This window comes from Colobus angolensis, unplaced genomic scaffold (assembly GCF_000951035.1).
Source record: "Colobus angolensis palliatus isolate OR3802 unplaced genomic scaffold, Cang.pa_1.0 Scaffold81, whole genome shotgun sequence".
NCBI classification, from domain to species: Eukaryota; Metazoa; Chordata; class Mammalia; order Primates; family Cercopithecidae; genus Colobus; species Colobus angolensis.
This window is the reverse complement of record NW_012121932.1, coordinates 7,604,461-7,631,401: the sequence shown is the minus strand read 5'-3', so window position 1 is coordinate 7,631,401 and position 26,941 is coordinate 7,604,461. Positions and strand designations below refer to the sequence as shown.

The following is a 26,941-nucleotide window of genomic DNA, read 5'->3' as shown; positions in this document are numbered from 1 at the left end:
CCCAACTAAGAGGACTATGATACAGTGGTATTCTGTTCTTATATCTCTTTAACTGGTACTTACACTTACCATGGATATGTCAGCCAGAATCTTGAACTATTAAATCTTAGTATGAAGAAAAAACATTACTAAGGACTGAATATGCTAGCTTTACATTGATTGCTCATTGTCATACAGTTTCAGGTGTATGAATAGATAATATGTTATTCAAGAGATAGGGAATGTTGTTATTTACTCATATATTTTATTAGTGGAGTGTGCTACATGTGGAGTTGAAAAATAATATAAACCATAGGTTTTGCCAACCAGAGGGCCTGTTGTCTAGTGTAGGAGAAATGCAGTCACAGAATATACAGGTAGCAGGGAGTGGTAAGACTTTTAATTGCAGTAAGTTTGAAAGAAGGTTAGGAGTCAGGGTAGGATAGTTTTGCCAGAAGAACCAGAACTTCTGATGGAAAGACAGAAAGGAGAGGGAAAGTATTTTTAAAGGAGTTCTTGAAGAAATACTTCAAGAATACTCTGGCTCACATATTCAAATACAGTGGTCATCTTTTAGCTCTAAATCGACTCAAAGAACTACAGAAAGATTAGGCCGGAATAAACGGATAATACAGTAGTTCTTTTGGAGAAAAGGGTTTTCACTGAATATGAGACTAGAGTCAAATCTCAAGTAAAGACAAGCTTCCCAAAGAGCTAGTACAGCTACCCACAGAGATGAGCAGGGTGATAGAATAGAATGATCACCTGAATTAAGAATCAGGAAGCCTAGATTTTAGTTTGGGCTCTGACACTAATTCCATGGCTGGAGCACATCCCTTAACCTCCCCAAGACTCCACTTTCTTTATTACAAAATTAGATTTTGGACCAGTTGGCCTCTAAATGTCTTCCATCTTTGACTCTTTGTCTTTTCTGTGCACATAAACATCAGATCTAATCCTTGTTAGTGGCATTATTTTGAAAACATGGGACAGGAACATATGAACAATATTCTTTATTAAAAAAAAAGAAAAGCAACTTTTATAATATTTTTAGGATTTACTGATTAAACATAGTTTTGGAAGTGTGATAAGAGGAAGGAATCTATTTGTATAGATGCTCAATTATTAAAACAAATTTTTTTGAGAACATGCCCAAATAAGGGCTGTATTCCTTTCCTGAAGCATTATGTTGATTCTTTTTTATTGCATTGAGAGGGAGATTTTAGGATAAGAGTCAGAGACCAATCAAAGAGTTTTGGACCCTCCCAATTTCTTATCAAATGCAATGCCTAAATAATATTCCTATATAAGCTCTCCTCTTCGAAGCTCCTACCTGAAAGTGGAACTCTAATCACTTAGAAGGTCCTGTGCCTTACAGTTGGTATAATTGGAGTCTCCGTTATTGGAGGAAACCATAGGGTAATGTTGTCCTCACCTTACAGGCGAGCCATCATGAGGAGTTATGTGTTGGATAAACAAAGACTATCCTACAGCAGAAGCTGTGGAACCAGGGAAAAATTTAATTACAACTAAGTTTTACCTTATAACTTTTATCTTTGGGGGATAATTTTCTAATTTATCTGTAGGAAAACAAACATTAAAAACAACAAGCTAGATACAGAATTTCTTAAGAAAAGTAGAGCTTTAATAAAATGAGATTTTGCCAATGTTATGCTCTCCCTATCTTTCGGGAGATGGTGCAGCCTCCTTAGCTTATTTTGCTTGAGAAAAAAGTTCCAAATCTGTTTGTTTCCTAATATCTCATTGCAAAAGAAAAATAATTGCATGACTGTCCCAGAGGTTTCAGGCTCATTTTGGGGTATTTCTAAAGATTCCCTATAGCCCATATTTTATTTGTGTTTTAAACATTTCTTTGATGGTATCCCAGCGAGAAATAATTTATTATTCCTAGAAATATAATACTACTATAACATTTCTGACTAGGATGATTTTCTGTTTCTAAAATCTTTAAATTTTATAATGCTTGTAATGCATGCTTTGTACAAGTTTTTTAAAAGCATGAAATTATTATTTTTTTATAAAATGAAATTAGCCTGTATAGCTTTCCCCTGCCTTTCCCTCCCCTTTTGAATAACTGAATCTAAAAGACATTAAGTAGGGCTGAGTAAGGTAGGAGTCTACATGACATCAAACCTAGAAGCCATAAGAGAATAGATGGATAATTTAGTTACATGACAATAGAAAATTTCTACATGGAAAAAATTAAACCATCACAAATAGGAAAAGCTATTTACATCACTTATGTTCAAAGGGCCAATTTTGGTTTTTTTTTGTATGTAAAGAGCGTATACAAAGCAATTAGAAAAAGAGCAACAACCCAATGGGAAATCTACAAAGGAAGGGAACAAACTGTTCGTAGAAAATTATGCAGTTTGTTCCTTTCCTTTATATAAAAATGAGAAATTTTCTTAAGTATATGAGAAAATGCCTAAATTCTCATTCATAAGAAAAATATAATTTAAAAGTATTTTGAGGTACTACATTTTACCTATTAAATTGACAGAGATCCACCATTAAAATATTTTTCGAAATGCCTGTGAAAAAGCAAGCACTTTCAAAAATTGCTGATGGAATTACAAATTCATACAACATGTGTGGGGCACAGTTTGGGAATATCCAGCAAATTTACTAATGCACATTCCCTTTGACCCAGCAGTTTTACTTCTGGGAATTTAGCTTACTGATACACTTCCACACAAACTGACAAATTTATAAACGTATTTATTGCAGCATAGTTGGTCACAGCAAAAGATGGTAAGCAATACAAATGTCCACGCATATAGGGAACTGGTTAAATAAATTATAGTGCATCCATAAAATGGAATACTATGCAGACATTAAAAAGAATAAAGAAACTTCATGTGGAAGTGGAATGAAGTGTAAGGAATATGTTAAGAGAAAAAAGCAAAGTATAGAAATATGTATATATTATGGTACTATTCTTGTAAGAAAAAGGGAGGAAAAGGGTAGTAAATGTGCATGAAGTATCTCTGGAAATACACATAGGAACTGATTGCATTGTCTCTAGAGTTAACAACTAGATGGCTAGAGTACAGGAGTATAAGAGACTTTTCAAAGAACACCTTTTTATAGCTGTTGAATATTTAACCACGGGGATTTACCTATACAATATGTAAATGTCTAATGAAAAAAGAAAACACCTTGTAGGCCAAATAAAAAGAAAGAAGCATAACATTATATCAAATGCTTTTATAGGTCCTGTAACCATAATAAACATCAGATTTTTTTTCTTTGCTGTCTAGCTATCTCTTTGTAAATAGGATTAGTCACTAAATTTCCTAATGCTGAATTATTCCTGGAGTGATTCCTATGTGACTTTTATTTTTATTTATTTATTTATTTTTGAGACAGAGTCTCGCTCTGTCACCCAAGCTGAAGTGTAGTGGTGCAATCTCAGCTCACTGCAACCTCCACCTCCTGGGTTCAAGTGATTCTCCTGCCTCAGCCTCCCGAGTAGCTGGGATTACAGGCATGTGCCACCACACCCAGCTAATTTTTGTATTTTTAGTAGAGATGGGGTTTCACCATGTTGTCCAAGCTGGCCTCAAACTCCTGACCTCCTCTCCTCAGCCTCCCAAAGTGATAGGATTACAGGTGTGAGCCACTGTGCCTGGCCACTGTGTGACAGTCTTTTAATGCCTTGCTAGTTTATATTTGTTTATATTTAAATTTTTTCAATTAATACTCAAAACTGAAGATTTGTTAATAGCGTGTATTTTGTTTGCAGTCATCTTTGGCTTTTTTTTTTTTTTGAGACGAAGTCTCACTCTGTCGCCCAGGCTGGAGTGCAGTGGCGCGATCTCAGCTCGCTGCAAGCTCCGCCTCTTGGGTTCACGATGTTTGATAAGGAATATTATCAAAGTGTATGAGAATTGGAAATATTTCCTTTTCTTTTTTTTCTTCCCCCTCACCCCTTGAGGCAGGCAAGCTGAGTTTGAATACTCTCGGTATTTTTTCATATGCAGTAATTGTAATTTTACCCACAGGAAGAAGAAGGAAATACTTGCAAAACACAAAAAACTTCCTGGCTCCAAGATTGTGTTTTATCCTTATCTCCAACCAATGATCTTATGGTAATAGCTCGAGAGCAAAAAGCTGTATTTCTAGTGCGTGAGTATCTTATTCTTTTCAGCGACCTTTATTTTGATGCATTGGATAGAAGAGAAAATGGATTAGGTGAAAATAATATAACACTTTATCTCCCCCCCACCCTATTTCCCTCTTTCTCCCCCTTGCATTCTGTTTGTTTTCTCCCTTTTTTCTGTCTTGGCTGTAGCTACCTTAGCTCTCTGTATATGATACTGCAGGGGCAGTACTGTGCATTGCTCAATTCTTGCAAGAGACAGTCAGAGCTAAAAAGGTCATTGACCTTTTCTTAGTAACAATGTGAGTGAGGTGATTTTCAACTCTTAATTTGAAAACTCATTATCGATTTCTGTTTTGGGCATAACATTTTAACTCGTAATTTTTTTTTGAAGATTAAAATTGAGGTTTTTTTCATACCTTGTAGATTTCCAAACCTTACTGATCAAAGTAAGATTGTGTGTAAAATGTATATAGAATGGTCTTACAAAGCAAATTTACCCTCAAGTAGCAAAGGTCTAGTAGAAAAATTTTCTCTGTCATCTGAAGATAAAAGTAGTCCTAAACTAGGCAGGGTGGGCATAGGAATTAGTAACTTTATTCTATAAGAACTATGACAACATTATACAGGTTGAATTGGGGGAAGGAGAGGCTGAAGGCCAGGAGACTAGATGTATTATAAGAATCTTTTTTTTTTTTTTTTTTGAGACGGAGTCTCGCTCTGTCGCCCAGGCTGGAGTGCAGTGGCCGGATCTCAGCTCACTGCAAGCTCCGCCTCCCGGGTTCACGCCATTCTCCTGCCTCAGCCTCCCGAGTAGCTGGGACTACAGGCGCCCGCCACGTCGCCCGGCTAGTTTTTTGTATTTTTTAGTAGAGACGGGGTTTCACCGTGTTAGCCAGGATGGTCTCGATCTCCTGACCTCGTGATCCGCCCGTCTCGGCCTCCCAAAGTGCTGGGATTACAGGCTTGAGCCACCGCGCCCGGCCAAGAATCTTATAAATATTTTTATCTTATATTTACCTATAAAAAGACCCAAGTCAGTTAACATACAACTGTTAAATTTTGTAATCATATTCTAAGGGGAAAGAGCAAAATTTATAAATTACTTTTTTAGTATATTATAGTTAAAATTATTTTATATGATATCTTCATTCTTTCAGCAAAATGGAAATATAGTGATAAAGGAAAGGAAGAAATGCAATTTGCTGTTGGCTGGAGTGGTTCTTTAAATGTCGAAGAAGGGTAGGTGCCAGTTAATTTTTGTTTCTCTGTGTGTTACATGTATGTATGAAATTGTTTGACTTGTAAGTGAATCTATTAAAAAGTTTCATTATTTGTTTGGGCTCAGTTGTTCACATCTGTAATCCTAGCACTTTGGGAGGCCAAGGCAGGAAGGTCATTTGAGCCCAGGAGTTCAAGATCACCTTGGGCAACATAGTAAGACCCTGTTTCTACAAAAAATTTAAAAATTAGCTTGACGTGGTACGCACACCTGTAGTCCCAGCTACTCGAGAGGCTGAGGCAGGAGGATCACTTGAACCCAGGAGTTTGAGGCTGCAGTGAGCTATGATCATGCCCTGCATTCCAGCCAGTGCAACAGATTGATACCCTGTCTCTTAAGAAAAATCCAATTTTTTAAAATAAGAAAGAAATTTCATTATTTGAAATGTTTAGTGAATGTATATGCATCCTAACTTTATATGTTGTAGAGAATGATTTGATCAGCAAATTTTATGTATCAACTAATTATTATTTTTAATTCTGTTGGAAGATTTAAGGAAGAATTCGAAAAGAATCTCATAAAATCCTTTTTAATTTTGTCTTTTTCCTCTGTTCTCCATTACTAATTTTATTCATCCAAAAAGTCAAGGGCAGTCATTGTCTTCTCTGCTTCGCTGATATTGGTCTTATACTTGAAGGGTACAGTACTACATTAATTCTTAAAACTCATAAATACTTCAGAAATGCAAGTTGGTACATCAGTTTCCTGCTGACCCAGTAAAACTTTTATAACTATGATATCCAGTGTGACTACATGATGGAGCTGCTAGCCTAGAGCCTTGAACCCAAAACTGGTTTTCAATTAAATTTCTATGACTGAAAACTGTCTGATCAGAATGAGTAAGAAAATCCTCCAGACTTTGAATTCAGATAAAAGACAACCAAGTGGAAGTGCCTAGAACATAGCCTGGCACATTGTAGATATTTGAAATATTCTCTACTATTATCAAAATAAATGGTAATATTTCTCCTTACACTATTTAGCCTAAGTGTTTTAAAGACATTTGATCTCTGTCAGAAATGCAAAGCAAACATAATACTTTAAAAACAGCGAACAAACACGACGATGACTTTTGTTCATGGATTACCTAGTATGATGTATGGCGTAGAAGTGTTTGTAGTTTCTTGGATAAGCTGGTGATGATCCTCAGGTTTGACAGATTTAATAAAAGTCAGTGGGTAGGAGTTGTTTTGATTTTGAGACTTAGTTTCTGAGCTCCTGACAAATGAAGTCTACGTGTCAGAAAAAAAATATATATATCTTTTTTATGGAACATCACACCTAACATGTGCTTAGAAATAGATGATCAGAGCAGTTTCTGCAAAATAGAAAAGCCAGCAAGTTGAAATACGTAAGTTCCTAAAATAATGTACCCTGCAGAAATACAGTTTGCATATAACGTGACTGGCAGTTCCTCAGCCATTTTCCCAGCTCCTGATCTCAAACAACGAGGCAGGCTGAAGTTCTTAGCTGAAGCAGAGGAGAGGGAGGGACATAGTAGGAAATGGCTGCATGGGGATCGTTTGAACTTTGCTCAGTTCTGTATACAGTCAGTTGTGTAAGTAAAGTTTTGCTTTCTGTACTTTCATGTTTTTCATGACAAGACAGAGTGAAAAATTCTGTTTTTTATTAACCTCAAATGCATGTGGCATTATATTTTGTGTGAATGAATTTTATGGACCTTACCGGTAGTAGAGTTTTACTGTATTTTTACTTATGCATCAAATAAAACTGGTTCACAGAAGTCATCTTCCAGTTATTGTCCTTTAACATCCAATTATAAAGAAATAAAAGTAATTGGTAAGTTCAGTGGGGTAAGCATATGATTTTGTTTTTGTTTTTAGGGAATGTGTAACCAGTGCTCTATGTATCCCACTAGCAAGCCAAAAGAGGTAAGGATAAATAAGAGTTATCTATTTCCTTTGCTTTGATTTATGAGTTGTTAAGATAATAAATTTTGTTTGTAACAGGAGTTCCACTGGGCGTCCTGACTGGACCTGCATTGTGGTGGGTTTTACTTCAGGTTATGTACGCTTCTATACTGAGGTGAGTTTCTACAGCTAGGAAACACTAGTTGACTGCAATATCTGGTTGTGCATCCCCTTTATACTAGTTTGTGACTTTGTTACCTGCTGCCTGAAAATGTGTAGCTGATGCTTTATTGGGGTAGAGGCTGGGATAGGCCATGGTAAGTTCTGGTAGAAGATACAGAGAAGAGGAGCTGTATTCTGAAAAGAGTGTACCTGGTATCTCTGGAAAACTGTTGGGGAAATGGTACTCTTTGCCTGGCCATACCTGCTCAGGTGTATTGGTAAGAAAACAAGCAGGGACCTTCTCTGTTCTTCCTCCTAGAATGGTGTGCTCTTGCTTGCACAGCTTTTGAATGAGGACCCAGTACTTCAACTTAAATGCAGAACCTATGAAATACCACGACATCCCGGGGTGACTGAGCAGGTAGTGTAAAAAATTGTGTTCCAACAGTAATAGTGGCATTACTTTGAAGCACTTTCTCTCCTCTTTTTTGGGTGGAAACTTAAAAGATATCTTTGTCTTGTGGCACAGTTAACTCTGCTATCATAGTCTAGAAATATAATCTATTTGTAGTGGAGTAAAGAATACCAGTCTAGCTTTTACTTATTTAATGAAATATTATATGTTTCGTTCTACAACAAAGTAAAACCCTTTAGTTAGACGCCAAGAAAATTTCTTATTTTTAGAATTTAATAGTGACTTAAGGCAAAAATATGATATTCTATAACTTTGTATCTTTTTTTTATTTGGATTTAGGTGCCAAAATTACCTAGAGTAAAAGAAAAAAAATTGCCCTTCTTGTTACTAGTGATACTACCTTGTACTTAACTGTTTCTCAGAAAAGGGGTTACTAAGCTTTTGTTCATAGTGGAAAATACATATATTCATTGAAGATTTCAACTGAGAAGATAATACTGCTTAGTATCTAAGGCTCTAACCTCTTAGGTGCCTTGTAACATTTTGGTTGTCTTAGTCAAAAAATAATTATAGGCCCATTTAAACCAATATGCTTTTATTTGCTTTGCAGAGTGCCTAGTCAAACCTATGTAATATGCTTTCCCTTTGTTGTACTACTTAGCCTCCAAAAGATTTCAAGTAAGCAGGTGTAGATACTGTATGCATTTGTTAATTGAATTTGCATGGGAGATGGACTGGAGCTGCAAAAGAATCTTATCTAGTAAGAGAGACTAGGATTAAAATCTAATAATATCTATGGATGAATTAATCAGTAATATAAAGCAATACCTAATTTATTGGTAATTTATTTGGACAGAATACATTCTGTACAAGCTTAGAGAAAGAGGAGTTCAATTTGGACCAGGAAAATAAGAAAATTTCATTGATGAGGTGAGATTTGCATTAAGCCTTGAACAATGGGTATAGAATTTAATTAGGTAATAGAAAAGAGGGGAAAGTGTTTCAGGTAATCAGGAGAAAATTTGATAGAAGATTCGAATGTAGAACTATATATGCAACAACAAAGAAACTTATGTTATAAAATAATGAGAAACTGTCAAACAGAGTGGCCAAATTTTGCATAAATTAAAAAACCAAGTGAAAAATTAGAATTGATTTAGGAAATGAGAGAAACTCCTAAAGATTTGTAAGAAGGAAGTGATGTAATCAAAGGACTGTTGAAGATTTCTTTCTTCACGATAAACTGGAATTAGGGAGGCTAGTTATCTGGTTTTTTAAGTTATCTGTAACAAATGTGGAGTGCTGGTAGCTGGGACTAAAATGGCTATGGGAAGAGAGAAAGGACCAGTACAAAAATGTTTTCGGGCCGGGCATGGTGGCTCACACCTGTAATGCCAGCACTTTGGGAGCCCGAGGTGGGCGAATAGCCTGAGCTCAGGAGTTTGAGACCAGCCTGGGCAACACAGTGAAACCCTGTCTCTACTAAAATACAAAAAATTAGCCAGGTGTGGCAGCATGCGCCTGTAGTCCCAGCAGCTTGGAAGGCTGAGGCGAACCCGGGAGGCAGAGGTTGCAGTGAGCTGAGATCTCGCCACTACACTCCAGCCTGCATGACGGAGTGAGACTCCATCTCAAAAAAAATGAAGAAGCTTAAAAGGACCTGGTTATTGTGTAGAGATGTACAATTTTTTTAAAATGAGCTAAAGATGTCTCTAAGATACTTATCCTGAGGAGTGCCATTGTCAACGTTGGAATAAGGGACTACATTGGCAGTAAATGTTATTAAATGAGGTTTTGCACATGTTGAGTTTGAGGCGATGGTAGGAAATCAAGTTACTGGTATCATGTAATGATACAAAACTGCTGTATAGGCACAGAGACTAGATTGGACATGATGGCTGAAGTCATAGATAATGAATGAGTTCTTTCAAGTAAAGAGTGTAGGAAAATAAAACTGCAGGCTGAAGACTTAAGTCTTAGTAATTAATAATATTCATCATAAGTAGATAGGAGAAATTGAACTATTAAAGGAAACAAGGAACAGCTGGAAATCAAAGACAATAATCTGTGAACTGAAGATAACTTTCCAGAGATGTTTTTCATTTTTCTAAAAATTCACTGGAGGACGAAGCTTTTTAAAATACATTAAATTTGGTCATGTCTGTAATACTGTTTTTTTAGAACTAGTGGAAAAATATAACTAACATTTAAATATTTGCTTGCTATTTGCTATACAAACCAAGAAAATCATTTCAAAATTTTTATCAAGAAGGAAGTCTTTGTTGTTACTCTGTATGCTTTATTAAACAGCTGTGGATCTGACATGTCCATTTATGTATCAAAAATATCTTCTATTTGCTTCTTTTTAATATACTTCCAGATTTGTCAGAGCTCACAGAAGCATATTTCCTCTAATTCAGTTCTAGGAGCAATGAGTGTAGTACGGGTGACAGCAGGTCATTCGTTGCAGGAGAGGATTCGAAAGAGAGGGAAAATCTCCTTCTGGAATTTCAAAGAAATTTCTTTTGTATAATAGCTTCTGTAAAAAGATCTTCTCTGTCATCTAGCACAGTATCTACAGATCTGGGGCCATTGGTATTTGTATTAGTGTTTTCTTCAGGAAGACTACCTGGTTTTGGAGAAATTGACTTGCTAGTGATTAGGTCTTTTCTGTTTTCTAGCTCCCCAAAGTCAGTGAGGAGGCTCTGTCCCTGCTGCTGTGCTCACTGGGCCATGCGTGCTTAGCCTTGTGAACTTGTCATGTGAGAATACATGCCATGTCCCTTCCCCACTGGCTTATGCTCCTGTGGACCAGAAGTCTTTTTTAAACAGAGACACAGCCTGACAGTCCAGTAGAAAAAGGAGCAAGGCAGATCTCAAGAGAAGAAATTGGCCCAAAAACATATAAGAAAATTTTGAACCTTAATCATAATCTAAGAACTATAAGAAAATACAGTGAGATAACTTTTCACCTTTTGGATTGGCAAAGATAAAGATTAACAAACTTTTGATGACAGTATAGAGAAACAGTCACTCTCATGTATTATTGGTGGAAATATAAGTTGATAGGTACTCTTGAGGCAATTAATATATATGAGAATGAAAACTGTGAATACTGTATAACCCAACTGACCCACTTGAAGGAATTTACGCTAAAGTAATATCCTAGTAACGTGAAAAGATATAGACCGAAGAATGTTTATTGCAGTGATGTTTATAATAATGAAAATATATTAATTCATAAATATTCTTTACTGCCTATTATTTGCCCAGTTCACTTCTAATCCCTGAGGATTCATTGGTGTAACAGACATGCAAGGTTCCTGCTTTCATGGAGTTTACAGTTTGGGGATGGTGGAGGGAAACCAACAGTAAGCAGCTAGAGATATCAAGGTGATTTCAGTCTCTGATAGGTGCTGTAAAGGAAGTCATGTTGATGAGATAGTAATGTTCCAAGAGAATAGGTATGTTGTTTGAGATGGAGGTTCAGGAGCAGCCTTTCTGGATAACTAACATTTGAACTGAAACCTGACATGAACAGGAACAGGATGTTCCTGTCCTGAAAATGACAGGAACAATTAGGCAGGTGAAAATCGGAGAGGAGAAGGTCCAAGCACATGCAAAGGTCTGAGGGTAGTGATGACCTCTCATATTTGCCAGATCTTGCAGCCATGGTTAATGAGTTCAGGTTTTATTCTAAATGCAGAAGGGAGTCATTGGAGAGTTTTAATCAGGAGATTGATTTGATCTGTTATGTCTTACGAAGAGCACACTGGCTGTGTGGAGCGTGGATTGTAGAGAGCAAGAGTGGAAGCAGGAGGCCATACTGAATGTCAATACAAACTGGTTAAGTAAAGTAGGGTGCATATAATGAAAGACTGTGCAGCCACAACAAAAAATGATTTGTTCACTTATTGAAATGGAAAAGTATCATTGACATATTATTGAGTAGTAAAAAACATGTTAGGATACTATATTTGGTATAGCCTTATGCAAATGTTTTTGAATATATTTGGGGATGTGTATTGAGACATGTCTGGGATTTCAGGTGAGTTGTCTTTCTTCTGTTTTTACGTACTGTTTTATCTGTGCAATGAGTATATTTACTTTTTATGAAATTGTAATTCTTTGTGTTACTCTCAGCATCTTTGAAACAATTATTTACCATACACAAAAGGTTATATTTTGAAAAGAATTTTAGGTCTTTGGCAAAAAGGCACTCTGAAATTAATTTTTTAATCTATTTTTACTGTTCTTCTGCCTGATATTGCTTTGGATGTTGGGTGGTTGACGGTTTAGTCCCAGTATTTTTCATTTTACATTATTCATGAAATTCAGTATAATAAAAAGTAGATAAGCTTATTTGATGTATCTATTCAAGAACTTTTTTTTATTTCTTAAATAGAATGAAGAGTTGAGTATCTTATATCCAGCTGCCATTGTGACTATTGATGGATTTAGCCTTTTTCAATCTCTTCGTGCTTGTCGAAATCAGGTAGCAAAAGGTAATATTTTGGCAAGAAATAGTTAACCTCTGTTAATGTTTGTTTTATTTAATTTCACCTGCTTATGGAATTAGGTATGTCTTCTAAGTAAAGAAAGGCCTTCTGAACTAGATTTATGGGAAGAACCTGCCTCCTATAGAGACAGGGGAACATGTTGAGTAGATTGCTTAGTAAGGTAGAGACAAGCGCTAAAACATAAACACTTTTGACATGTTGCCTTTGGAGAGTGTGGTCAGCACAGGAACACTGGGCATTCTTTACGAATTCAGCAGTATGTCTTGACTAGCTAGATTTGCAACTGTATTGACAACCAACATTGGGGTAAGGAATTTAGTTGCATGTGGCTGAGGTACCAGATTTTCACTAGATCAGCAGCTGATCAAGGCCAACATCCTAAAATCTGCTGACTCCACATTGCTTCTGTCCTCCCTGAGGATAAAGCTGTCCACTGTGTGCAAGGGAAATGCGAGATCCTACCGATATCACTGTCAGCAGGACCCAGCCAGGAGTCAGCATGAGCTGCTTTTTGCTAACTCAGAACACTCAGAATGGAGAAAAGCTAGAGGCCTAAACTTAATGTATATGTGGGCATTATTTTGTGACTTAGGGATGAAAACTGCCCAAATAATCAAGAATTCTTACTTTTACTACCTATAGTTTACATTCTGATGCTGTTACATCTTTTGGAAGAGATATTTCATCAAATTCAACATGCCATTGATTGTAGGAAACACTATTATTTTATGTACCACTAAGAAGAAAAACTATTGCCAGTGAAAGATACACCATCAATTTTCAGATCTCAATTTCAGACTTGTGAAAATATGGAAGAGTCTTAAAATCAGTGAAAATATGAGTAGTAGCACTAACTTCCCCTTTTGTTCTGGGATTGAGTAGAGGAGCCTTAATGGCCCCAAAACAAAGTTTAACTTTAGTGAAAATTTAAATAGCTGATAATACCGATTATAAAAGAATTGTCAATTTCTAGTTTATTAAATTAATGAAGTTCTTACCTACTGAAAATTGCCTTTTGATATATAGGTTAATGGTGAGTATTTTAAATGTTCTCAAGATAATGAAGCTTATGGTGGGCTAAATTTAAATAATTTAAAAGATTCTGAAAATAGATATAAAAATTTAAACAAATTCTGACCTAGTAAAAAAAAGCGTATACTAGAAAAGAACCACATAGCCAAGACATCAGAAGTTTTACCAATCATATCAACCTGCTAAAAAAGACAGATAAAAATTTTTGATTGCAATATGAGATGCTGGATTTAGACTAGGTTTAGAAATAATTTTATGAAGCAGTAAACATATCCTAATTAGCCTATGTTTTCAGGAAGCCATCTCAACCATTTAGGAGTTAAACTTTGTTTTGGGGCCACTAAGTCTCCTCTACTCAATCCCAGAAGAAAAGGGGAAGTCAGCGCCACTACTCATATTTTCACTGATTTTAAGACTTTTCTTTTCCATATTTTAAGAACTCTAAAATTGAGATCTGAAATTATTTCTAATTTCTAATACAGGCATGAGCCACCGTGCCCAGCCTGAATTCACTTTGATTTTTAGTAGTAGTCTAGAATTTTTAGTAGTCTTCTTTAATGACTTGAGTGTTCCAGAATCTTTTGTGACAGCCAACTTAGTCTTTTAAATGTTTGCATTTTATGTGCATTGTCTTGGCATGAATAAATCTCACTTTATGCCTTGTTTTCATTACTTTGACTCATTATTAGCTGAAATTTTAGAATAATAAATTAGTATGGTTTTAATGATTTTTTTGTAAAACTTCATTTTATCCATAATAATTAAGTTTGGATTGTCTATTTTATCTTTTGTAGCTGCAGCATCAGGCAATGAGAACATACAACCACCACCATTAGCTTATAAGAAATGGGGTCTACAAGATATTGACACTATTATTGATCATGCTAGTGTTGGTAAGTGTTACTAATTAAAATTCTTTTGGAATTTATTTCTTAAACTTTTCTATTAAAGTGCCTCATTTTTTAGAGATGGACATTATTCTTTATTTATTATTATTATTTTTTAAGATGGAGCTTTGCTCTATCACCCAGGCGGGAGTGCAGTGGTGTGATCTCAGCTCACTGCAACCTCCGCCTCCTGGGGTCAAGTGATCCTCCCACCTCAGCCTCCCAAGTAGCTGAGATTACAAGTGTGCACCACCACGCCTGCTAATTTTTGTATTTTTAATAGAGATGGGATTTCATCGTGTTGGCTGGGTTGATCTTGAACTCCTGCTGAGATTACAAGCATGAGCCACTGCACCTGGCCAACATTTATTCTTTTTTTTTTTTTTTTTTTTTTGAGATGGAGTCTCGCTCTGTCGCCCAGGCTGGGGTACAGTGGCCGGATCTCAGCTCACTGCAAGCTCCGCCTCCCGGGTTCACGCCATTCTCCTGCCTCAGCCTCCCAAGTAGCTGGGACTACAGGCACCCGCCACCTCGCCCGGCTAGTTTTTTGTATTTTTTAGTAGAGACGGGGTTTCACCATGTTAGCCAGGATGGTCTCGATCTCCTGGCTTCGTGATCCGCCCGTCTCGGCCTCCCAAAGTGCTGGGATTACAGGCTTGAGCCACCGCGCCCGGCCAGCCAACGTTTATTCTTATGTGAAAAAATGCATTGCCTTTAGTGAGACATCTGTAAGGTAGTTCAGATTCAGATCATCATAGGCATATATCTTTAAAGTCGGGCATGATGGCTAACACCTGTAATCCCAGCACTTTGGGAGGCTAAGGTGGGTGGATCACATGAGGCCAGAAGTTCAAGATTAGCCCGACCCACATAGCGAAACCCCGTCTCTACTAAAAATACAAAAATTAGCCGGGTGTGGTGGTACACACCTGTATTCCCAGCTACTTAGGAGGCTGAGGCAGGAGAATTGCCTGAACCTGGGAGGTGGAGGTTGCAGTAAGCCAAGATCACGCCACTGCACTCCAGCCTGGGTGACAGACTCTGTCTCAAGAAAACAAAAGAAAAGAAAAATAAATGGTAGCAGTTTTAATAAAGATTTAATTATGCCCTCAGCCACCAGTATTGTATAGTTTTAAATCACTCACTATTTGACTAACTTTTCTACAGACAAATTTGGTCTAGATAATGACCATATAGATCAGTCTTTTAAAAATGTAACCTTCGTCAGGTGTGGTGGCTTGCATCTGTAATTCCAGCTACTCAGAAGGCTGAGGTAGGAGGATCTCTTGAGCTCAAGAGTTCAAGACCAACCTGGGCAACATAGCGAGACCCCATCACTTAAAAAAAAAAAAGTAACCTTTAAACTAGTAAAATGTAGATAAAAGCAGATTTCTTCTTGCAGCCACTATAAGAAAGCTTACTGTGTTAGGTATTGAGGATATAGAGATGTAAAGACATGCTTCCCTGCTGTCTTAAAGTGTGAATCTAGTTAGAAGAAACACATGAGAATGGCTGCAGTACTACAACATAATTGTAGCAGACAAGGGGACCAGCTGTAGTGGGAGCAGAGGAGGAAACACTCATTGTTTCTCCAGCACACTATACACTTTTACCCCTAGATCTCTGTGCATGTTGGCTAGAATGCCTCCTCTGTGTTTGTTCACTTGGTCAAGTTCTACTCATTCTATGAAAACTGGACACTGGGAGAGAAAGAGCAAGGAGAAAAGGAAGGAGTGTGACTCTAGAGAGGCTAACAAGATATCTGACACACAGGCTGTCTTTCTATTTACTGCGTAGCTCTTATATGGTATACTCTGTAATAAAAACCTATTGGTAAACATTTCAGTGTGCCTAATTTTTTGCTAGCATAAAAATGCTACAAAATTCCAAAGTGTTGAGTTCAGTTCAGGGTAGCTTCCCTGCTCTGTTAATTAAACTTTGGAACATTGAAACTGGCTAGGGAAAATGATTGGATAGAAAATGTTATTCTATTCATTTATCCCCAGCCTACAAAATGAAAAAAGGTACAGTAAACTTCATTGTATGTATATCTTTATGTAAAGGTCTGGTTAATTTATTCAACAAGTAAATGAGTAGCTATTAATATTTGTGCTAGAAATACAAGATAGGACTCCACCCTGATAAAGCTTACATTTTGGTGATGGGGAGACAAACAATAAACTAAATAAATAAATATGATAATATCAGACTGTTAATGAGCATCATGAAGAAAATAATTGTAGAAGGTTATGATAGAGAGTAAAGGAAGAGGGTGCTTTAGGTAGACTAGCGAGGAAAAGCCTCTCCAGGGAGAGACTTAAAGGATGAGAAGGAACCAGCTATGGAAAGAGGTGTAGGAAAAGCATTCTAGGCAGAGGAGCATCAGGGATATAGGCCTGGGAGCCTTGAAGACTTCAGAGTGTTCAAGAAACAGAAAGGGGGTTGGTGTGACTTGACCATAAAGAGTGAGGGGAAAACAGGACAAAGTTAGGTTGGAGATGCAGACTAGGGTTAGATCACGTAGGGATAAGGAGATCTGATTTTATTCTAAATGCAATGGATGTCATTGATGGATTCTAAGTAGGGGGTTACATTTTCACATATCTCTGTTTGCTGGGTAGAGAGATGCTTGTAGAAGAAAGCAAGGAGACCAGTTAGGAGTATATTGCAATAATTCATGCAAGAGAGAATGATGGCTTTATGGTGGAGGCAGCTGAGTTGGAAGGAAGTAGACAGATTTGAGATATACTTTGTACTTGCTCAGGGATGGTTTTGAGAAACAAGAGAAAGGAAAGCATTAAGGGTTTCTTAATTTTTAAGTTTGAGCAACAGGGTGGATGATGAGGCTGTTTACTGAAATGAGAATAAGGAGAAGGAGAGGCACATAAAGAGTTATGTTTTTACAGGTTAACTTCTGACACAGTTAAACATTCAAGTAGAGGTATCAGGTGTATGAATTGGACATGAGAGTCTGAAGTTCAGGAGGAAGCTGGGATTGTAGATATAAATTTGAGAGGGAGTGGTTTACTGTGGAATGTTTTGTAGAGTTCAAGAAAAGAAGAAGGTCCATTGGATTGGACAACGTGGAGTTATTTACTGACTTTTGATATGAACAGTCAGAATGGTGAGGATGAAAGCCAAATTAATATAGGCTTAAGAATAAATATTTTCACCCCCTCCTCTCTAAAATCACAAACAAGGAGCATAAGAAATAGATTCTCAGTATCTCCGTTTTTATGGAGTCCTGACCTCTTCCTGAAGCCTCATACTCATTTCTCCAGCTCCCTACTGAATAATTTCTACCTAGATATCAAACTTAACATATCCAAAATCGAATTCTTAGTTTCCTCCTGCCAAACTTGCTCCTCCTTTTTTTTTCTACATCATCTTTCTTCTGGTTGCTCCTTACTGTGACATACAAGGCCCAACTTTATCTGGCTTATGGTACCTCTGACACTGTCTCCTGTAGGGTACCCCTCCCTGTTCATTGTGTTTCATCACGCAGATCTCCTCTGTGTTCCTCAGACACAGCAAGCATATCCCTACTCTAGAGCATTTGGATTTACTGCTCCCTCTGCCTGGAAAACTTTAGCTAGTCCCATGGCTTTCTCCCTCTCTTCAGTCAGGTCTCTTAATGTATCACATTGTCAAAGAGGCCTTCTTTAGTCATTCTACTAGGCCTAGAAAATTATCCAATGAGTTTGACTTTATGGAAATTTATATTGAGAGGGACTTTGATGTCTTTCAAAGTGTGGAAAGACCTCAGACGCTCAGGGAAAACTCTTAATGGCAAGGTTAACTTAATAACTCCAGAAAAAAAAGAATGCACAGCCAAGGAAATGTAGTTATAGTAAGTGGTGTATCTCATCAGTAATACTTATATCATTCCTAATAATAAAAACAGTGAATTTAATAAAAAAATTGAGATACAAATATTTTGGAAGGATATAGGGAGAGAAAGAGAGATGTAAATAAGCCATACTACCTTAAATTAATGAAAAATAATGCTAAAATCAGTGACTCGAAAGATAACAGCCCCCTAAATTCAGTACCAATGTGTAGCAATATAGAGGGCAGAAAAACACTTTAAATAATACTATAGGAATGTGGTCAGCAAAATGTAGACTGTGGGAAATTAGTCTCAAACAGCCTTGTTTCTTCAACAAATAGATTTCAAAGGATTGAGGATGGGAAGGAGGGGTTGAGGAGGTCAGAAGGATTTTGGACCAAACTTTATGTCCATTTGTTTGTGGTCCTTACTTTGAAACCCAGACGTATTGTTTTTCTTAACAATGATTCGCTATTTTGCTTCGAGGGCAGAGAATGCAGAAAGTTTAGGTCAACTAAGGTTAAGATTTAGCCAGGGGAGTATGTGTGTAGGGGGAGATGAGTGTAGGGAGGTTGTGGATTTTTGCAAGAAAGTGATGATGATGGAATGCAAATCTAAGCTGGATAAAAAGGGAAGTGATCCCAAGAGGTACTTGATAAATAGTGGAAAAAATAGTAGGATTAATTAATTTAAACTCAAAATTGTGAAATTACTGTAGGGAGTTTCTGGAGTAATTGAGATGGAAAGCTAGGAGGTGGTGGTCTAAGTGCGGTACGCTTGAAATCAAAGTTACAAAGAATCTACAGTTGCTGATGACCGAATCTAAAGTGTGACATCGAAAATGGATGATTTAAGTTATAGGAAGGAAAACATCATTGGTAGCAAGGATGGAAAGGACTGATCAACCATTTCCTTACCATAAATTAGAATCCTTTAAAAAAATTGTATATCTATTGCAAAATTGTCCTCTGGATTATCTTGTAGCAACTTATACTCCTGTGTATATCGCATGGGAGTTTGAAAAGAAGCTATTTTAAAACTTAAATTTCAATTTATATGCCATACAATTTGCCCTTTGATCATGTTCTGGTGGAGCCAGGCAAAACTTATGCAAATTTTGTAATGTAGTGAAAACATTTTGTATACTGAATCATGGATTCATTCATGACTATGAGGCAGGACTATCATAAAATATCAGGTGTTCTGATATTTTATGATAGTCCAGGAGGTGGGAGGGGAATTTAAAAAACAGTCCAAGGATTTGTTTGCTCACTTTAATTCCTATAAATCCAGTGAATGGTTTCCTTATGAACTCACTCAAAGAATTTCCTTTCCTAGGACACATCTTAAGGACAAATGCATTTTTTGACAATTTTCAGGCAAAGGGGAGGCAATATATGTATATGAAAATTAGTAAGGTCAGGCACAGCAGCACATGCCTATATTGGCGGGGCACAGTGGCTCACACTAGTAATCCCAACACTTTGGGAAGCTGAGACTGGAGGATCACCTGAGGTCAGGAGTTTGAGACCAGCCCGGCCAATATGGTGAAACTTCGTACCTATTAAAAATACAAAAATTAGCTGGGCATGGTGGTGCATGTCTGTAATCCCAGCTATTCGGGGAAGCTGAGGCAAGAGAATCTCAAAAAGAGAGAAAAAAAGGGCGAATTGATATTTGGGGATATAAGTGGACTGTGTACTTCTGGTACCTCTGAGTTTCGTATCTGTTCAAAAGATTAAATTTTGTTTTTATGATATTCTGTAGGTTTTAGAAATTGTAGATGGAAATTTTAATATTTAATTATTTTTGAGACGGGGTCTCGCCCTGTTGCCCAGGCTGGAGTGCAGTTGGTGCGATCGTGGCTCACTGCAACCTCCACCTCCCAGGTTCAAGCAATTTTCCTGCCCCAGCCTCCCAAGTAGCTAAGATTACAGGCACCCACCACCACACCTGGCTAATTTTTGTATGTTTAGTAGAGGTGGGGTTTCACAATGTTGACCAGGCTGATTTCAAACTCTTGACCTCAAGTGATCCACCTGCTTTGGCCTCCCCAGTGCTGGGATTTCAGGAGTGAGCCACTGTACCCAGCAGAATATTTTCTGATGTTGATTTTGTAGCTTTTAAAATGACTTTTGTTTATTAAATAAAACGAAACATTTAGCATCTTAGAATGGAACTGAAGTAAAAATGTAATGACCAAAATAACATTGTGCATTCAAATCATGTTTGTTTGTTTGTTTGTTTTATCATTAGGTATTATGACTCTGTCCCCCTTTGATCAAATGAAGACTGCCTCCAATATAGGTGGATTTAATGCAGCAATTAAAAATAGTCCACCTGCCATGTCTCAGTATATCACTGTAGGGTCCAATCCATTTACTGGCTTCTTCTATGCTTTAGAGGTATGAGTTTTATCAATGATCATGAGTAAGGCTGCTCTTGATTTTACAATTTGTCTACAAATAGGATGTGGTAACTTGCTTAGCCTTAGAAGGTTAAGCAGTTTACATTTCTAAATTTCAATTGAAACTGAAATTAATCTCAACTAGCTTTCTTCTAAATTCTTTATATTAACTGAAAAGGTACTACCATCAGTGTAAAAGAAAATTCTTTGTTTCTGAAGCCCTGAGTTATTTGATAGCTGAGATGTCTTTAAATATTGGTGCAATAGTCAGATGCTCAGACTTGTTAATGATGTCAGCCCACCAGGGATTTCAGTAAATGAGGAATTGTAAAGACAGAACAAGCTGCCAACTATACTTGTTATAAGTGGTGAAAATTGCTTCCTAAAATAGGGGAAAGTTGAGTGTTAGATTTGGCAGCTCTTGTTTCTCACTTAAAAAGCATGCTTCTCAGAATTGTCCAAAATATCTTTTTACTTTTATAAAAATGTATATGTATATGTGTGTGCATATATCTATATAAAAAGAGAGAAAAGAGCCAGTTATATGTAGATGTGAAATCCATAGTCCAGCTAGAATAATGTAATCTTAATATCCTAGTTTAAAATTTATTTTAATGAAATTACAATTTAAAGAGGGAAATTTTAATGGTAAAATACACTAATTGTGATTTTATTTTTAAACTAGAGAGTTAAAACTGTTTTTTATATTGCTCCTAAAATAAACTTTTTACTGTACTCTGAAAGAAGCTGAGTTGCTAGTCCAGCCTTTACAACTTTTAAAAACATTTTAAAGTAAGCTTTATTTAGAAAGTATGTTTGTTCTTTGTAAGCTGCTGAGTTTTCTCTTTCAAATGTTCTGTTTTTCAGGGAAGCACCCAACCATTATTATCCCATGTTGCCCTAGCGGTTGCAAGTAAACTCACTTCTGCTTTATTTAATGCTGCAAGGTAGTTACTTAACAATTAAATAAAAAATATCTCATTTGTATCTAGCTTGCTTTTAACTTATATTTTGATAGTCTGCACTTTAAAACCCTGGAAGCTCAGTTTTATTCTAAGTTTTCTTTCTTTTCAGTGGTTGGCTTGGTTGGAAGAGTAAGCACGAAGAAGAAGCTGTCCAAAAGCAAAAGCCGAAGGTTGAGCCAGCTACCCCATTAGCTGTAAGGCAAGTCTGTCATGCTTCCCAAATTTTAGTCCTTTTAGAAAGGTACTGTTAAATGTGTGGTTTTTCCGTGTGCTTGGTTGATTTGCTGATCTCGTAAGTCTTTGGAACCTCTGAAAGCCATTGCAGTGGAATTTTTTTCCCCACTAGAATGTAAAACTCCATGTGAAGAGTGATCCTTACCTGTTTGATTCACAGCTGTATCCTTGTTATATACTAGGTATTCAAGATGTATTTCTTGAGTGTGCTTTTTAACAAATAAACTTAGCTTGGTCTAATGTAGGAGAATTAGTTTAGTGATAACTGTTGCATTTCTTTTAAAGTTTAGATAGTTTGTTACTAAGTTGTGTAAACTTTAAAAGTACTTAGTGATTTCTTTTAACAAATGTAATCCTAGTGGATTACGGTGGCTCATGTCTGTAATCCTAGCACTTTGGGAGGCCTAGGTGGGCAGATCTCTTGAGGTCAGGAGTTTGACACCAGCCTGCTCAACATGGTGAAACCTTGTCTCTACTAAAAATACAAAAATTAGTTAGGCATGATGGCACGTGCCCGTAATCCCAGCTACCCAGGAGGCCGAGGCAGGAGAATCGCTCAAACCCGGGAGGCAGAGGTTGCAGTGAGCTGAGATTACATCCATTGCACTCCAGCCTGGGGGACAAGAGTGAAAAACTCCATCTCAAAAAAAAAAAAAAAAAAAGGAAAAGCAGGAGTCCTGTATTCAGGCACTCTTTAGATAGACTCCTGGCATGTGCTTCTTTGTTTACTTCAGTAGTGCTTTAGAATGTTTTAATATATTTGTGAGGTTTTTTTGGTGGAGGGAGCATGATTTTTTTTTTCATTATTATTTTTTAGACAGAAGCATTTTTTCTAATGTTTGGTGTTGTTTAAAAATCATTTTTTATTACCTAATATAAAGTACCACCATGAAGGGAAATAGAACACCTCTTCTTTATGGATGTTCTTCACCTAAAGAGAGCCAACTAATGATTAAAATTTATCAAAGTATATCTTCTAATTTTTTTTTCTTCTTTTTAAAAAATACATTGTAACATACCACATTTCCTAATATCAAGAGTCAAGAAATTAGCCAAATGGCCCTGTGCATCTCAAATAGATGTAAAAAAGGCTGAGCACCTTTGTTTCAGGGACTTTTCTCTAAGTGAGCTTTCCTAGCTCTCTTTTAGTACCTCTTTACTTTTATTTTACTCACAATTCTAATGAGGTTGGTTATAGACCAACAGCAGTTTAGAGATAACTATTTAGAAAAAGGAAGGTTTTTGCTTCGGGCAGATTGGTATCAGCAGGATGTGATATCTTCCAAAAAAGAGAAAGATTAAGAAGAAGAATTTAAAATAGACAAAAGATGCCTGTGTGGGAGCAAATTCTAAAATTTAGTTGACGGTGAGGACTTTGTTTTCTGTGACATGCCTTTTAATCAAATATAGTTATACTTTATATTCTCTGGAGGAATAGGATTGTGAGTGTCTATTGAAAACCTACATAAGACTGTGGTTTTATTTTATTTCTTTTATGTATTTTATATTACAAATGTCAGTTGTGAATATTAAATTAACTATTAATCCAGACAAAATTCATATTTCTTGATATAAAAACAGATTCAGCTTATTTCATTTATGCATTTCATTTTTCTGTTGTATGTTTCTGAATTGGAATATGAGTTGAGCTTTTTATTTTCTTTTAAATATCAGATTTGGACTTCCAGATTCTAGACGCCATGGTGAAAGCATATGTCTGTCTCCATGTAACACACTGGCAGCAGTAACAGATGATTTCGGCAGAGTTATTTTATTGGATGTAGCTAGAGGAATTGCAATACGCATGTGGAAAGGTACTTCTTACAAAAATCCAGAAAAACAGTTAATTCACTTTTTACCCCAATAGTTGAGCAATGTTATCATGCTTTAGCTTCTGGTTGATAACTCTGTTTAATTCTTTATGTTTATATTTTCTTTTTTTGACATGAACTCAGATCAGCAACCACTTGATCCAGTAGTCAGCTGATACATCTTTTAGGTTTGATCATGTTTAACCTTTATCTTACGTGTTTTCTTTCAATTCTCACTGTTATTGTAAATTTCTGAGTTCAGTTTCTTGCCCCTGCTACATCTATTCCCCTTCACAAAGCCATTCTTGAGCCAAATGTTCTCCCCAAATCTGTAATGCCAAGTCTTTCAGATTTAAGATAGCAAAACCCATCTTCACTGACTTGACTTTTATATCCATATGCTTGGGTCAATCCACCTGATGTGTCAATAAGTATGTCACTTAAGAGTTTCATTCAGCTATTAGTAACAGACCCGAGTAACAGACCACAGTACTCCAGGAACCCAGTCTTCCTCCTTGTAGCTTCCCCACTCAAGGTTCTCATAGACAGCCCTCTTACCTGCATTCCAGGAAGGAAGCAGAAAGGAAGAAGGCTTCTCCTGGCAACTGAGTCAATCTGCTTTGAAGATATTCCCCCAAAGTCCCTTCAACCATTATCTACATTAGCCAGAACTTAGTGACATGGCCTCATCTAACTATGAGGGAGACTTGAAAATATCTTTTAACTAGGCACATTGTGAATAATATCTCCCTGACTAACAAAGAAGGCATGATTACATTATTTAGAATCATCTGGAATAGTAACATGTCAGCGTAGACCACAATTTATGGCGCCATCAGGTCTGTCCTTTAAAAATGTGAGGAATAATGGATTGAGGTCATTAAATTACTCTGGACCAGACTGAAGCCACCATCACCTTCTTGCCAAAGAATTCCTGCAGTGACAGACAGAGACAGTCTTTACCTACTGCATGTTTAACTATCTGTAGAAATAGTTTTAGTACTGCAGAGATATTATTTCTCATTGGTGTTTGTCTCCTGAAACAATATCAAAGATATGTTCTCAGCAAGACTTTTCTAAAATACAGAAGACAAAGCTGTACTGACTGCTCCAAATCCACTATGGCAATCTTATTCCTTGCATCATTGCCTGCCTTTCTGCAGCTGGTACAGCCAGTTTTCCTTTCCATTGTGTCCTTGGAAAGAAGGATCAGTTGCCTATGTGGGGGACCACCCTAAAATGGAAAATAGCATCAGCTACCTCTCCCATGCAAGAGCTTCCTCCCATTGCCCTGTAACCCATATTTTCTATCTGCATGTCGCCAAAAGGCTTGGATGGGAAGGGAAGGGAATGACAGCAGGAGGGGTAATCAGATGGCTTCAATTATATCTATAATCTTTTTTCTTATTTTTTGAGGGAGTTTCACTCTTGTTGTCCAGGCTAGAGTTCAGTGGCATGATCTCGGCTCACTGCAACCTCCATCTCCCGGGTTCAAGCGATTCTCCTGCCTCAGCCTCCCAAGTAGCTGGGATTACAGGCATGTGCCACCACGCCCAGCTAATTTTTTGTACTTAGTAGAGACAGGGTTTCACCATGTTGGTCAGGCTGGTCTCGAACTCCTGACCTCAGGTTATCCACCCGCCTCAGCTTTCCAGAGTGCTGGAATTACAGGCGTGAGACACTGTGCCCAGCCAATATTTTCTTTTCAAAGAGAAAAAGTGATCAGAAGTAAATATAGCAAAATACTAAGATTTGATAAGGCTTGGTGATAAACTGGTTATTATTTATTATCATTTTTTATTTAAGATATTCCATAATAAAAATATACTTTCATAGCTTTTCTTACTCCCCCACCCCCACTATTCCAGAGTACTTCAGGTGGCTACTATGGAACCTAGACTAAGTAATTAACTTCCCTTTCCCTCTGTCTCTAAGGGTACCGCGATGCACAAATTGGATGGATTCAAATTGTAGAGGACCTTCATGAAAGAGTACCAGAAAAGGCGGATTTTTCCCCCTTTGGAAATTCTCAGGGTCCAAGTCGAGTAGCTCAATTCCTTGTGATCTATGCACCAAGAAGGGGAATTTTAGAAGTGTGGAGCACACAGCAGGGACCTAGAGTAGGAGCTTTCAATGTGGGGAAGCACTGCAGGTAAGCTGCAAATGCTGGCTTTGTGCTGGTTACAAAATGAAATATAAGAATGCTTTTATTAAAATAAAGCTTTTACTAAAGCTGCTTATTAGATTACAAGTTTGAGAATCACAGTATTCTTTATTGTGGTTTTTCCTGTGAGTGTCTGATATATGCTTAAGTATTTAATAACAAAAAAATTGAAAATGCCGTGATACACTGCTCAATTAAAGTTAGCTTGTTGCTGATGTTTGTCCCTTACTTATGCTGTGAAGACTCAAAAGGAAAGGTTCCTTCAGCTTGCCCTAGTCATAAGTGAGGTGAATGCTTTGTTTGCCATTGAAACATGGGCCTGATTGTGTTCATTTAATTTTTTAGAATCTTTCAACAAGGCAGAACTCTGCTAGCTTTACTTATGTATTTGCTATCAGTATTTAGTTGCCTTATTAATGCTCCTAAATTGATAATAATGTTGGGTTTCCTAGCTATAATAAAAGCACCTTTTGGCATTTCTCCTTGTTCTAATGTTTTTACCATATTGGGATGTGATTTCTTTAGGCTGCTGTATCCTGGCTATAAAATAATGGGCTTAAATAATGTTACCAGTCAGAGTTGGCAGCCACAGACTTATCAGATCTGTCTTGTTGATCCAGTGTCTGGAAGTGTGAAAACAGTGAACGTTCCCTTCCATTTAGCACTAAGGTAAGGTGTATCCGGTGTTGCTGACTGATGCTCCTCTGCTAACTTTTCCTAGTTCCTAGGTTTGTTGTACTCTTTTGTTGTTGCTGTTTTGTTGTTTCCTTTGTCTTTAGACTGATATCTTTAAATAGAAAAAATTTAAAGGAAAAAAAAGTTGGAGTGTGTCAGAATTAGAAAGAAAATAATTTCACATTCTGTAATAATTTGTTATATTTATTGGTTTAGCGATAAGAAGAGTGAACGAGCCAAGGATATGCACCTGGTGAAGAAACTAGCAGCCTTACTGAAAACAAAATCTCCCAATCTTGGTAGGTATTCTCTCATACAAATAATAAAGCATATTGTTCTATCATCTTTTAAATCAATAAAATATTCTGAATGGAGCAATCAAAATGATGCATGGATGAGCTTATTGGAATTGCTCTGTAAGGCTGAAGTGTGCCATCTAGAGGGTGTTATAATTCATAACAAGAAAACATTAATGTGAGAGAACCCCAAAATCTTTTAGACTCAACTGATAGTACAGATATGTTCATTTTCTTTCAGAATAATGTTTCACTGTTATAAAAATTAAAATTTTACTTTAATTTT

The 26,941-nt window shown here is 36.9% G+C and overlaps 1 protein-coding gene across 1 annotated transcript in view; it reads left to right on the top strand.

Annotated features, from left to right (window-relative positions):
• Nucleotides 1-26,941, top strand: part of RAB3GAP2 (RAB3 GTPase activating protein subunit 2 (non-catalytic)) — a 116,891-nt gene that overhangs the window by 49,394 nt on the left and 40,556 nt on the right. The window contains exons 3-16 of the mRNA XM_011929459.1: nucleotides 4,008-4,131; nucleotides 5,266-5,347; nucleotides 7,232-7,279; nucleotides 7,358-7,433; nucleotides 7,740-7,841; nucleotides 12,241-12,340; nucleotides 14,182-14,280; nucleotides 20,360-20,508; nucleotides 21,378-21,457; nucleotides 21,585-21,674; nucleotides 23,384-23,523; nucleotides 25,456-25,672; nucleotides 26,210-26,353; nucleotides 26,576-26,658. Of these exons, the coding sequence (XP_011784849.1) occupies nucleotides 4,008-4,131; nucleotides 5,266-5,347; nucleotides 7,232-7,279; nucleotides 7,358-7,433; nucleotides 7,740-7,841; nucleotides 12,241-12,340; nucleotides 14,182-14,280; nucleotides 20,360-20,508; nucleotides 21,378-21,457; nucleotides 21,585-21,674; nucleotides 23,384-23,523; nucleotides 25,456-25,672; nucleotides 26,210-26,353; nucleotides 26,576-26,658 (1,534 nt within the window). The remainder of the gene's footprint in view (nucleotides 1-4,007; nucleotides 4,132-5,265; nucleotides 5,348-7,231; nucleotides 7,280-7,357; nucleotides 7,434-7,739; nucleotides 7,842-12,240; nucleotides 12,341-14,181; nucleotides 14,281-20,359; nucleotides 20,509-21,377; nucleotides 21,458-21,584; nucleotides 21,675-23,383; nucleotides 23,524-25,455; nucleotides 25,673-26,209; nucleotides 26,354-26,575; nucleotides 26,659-26,941) is intronic.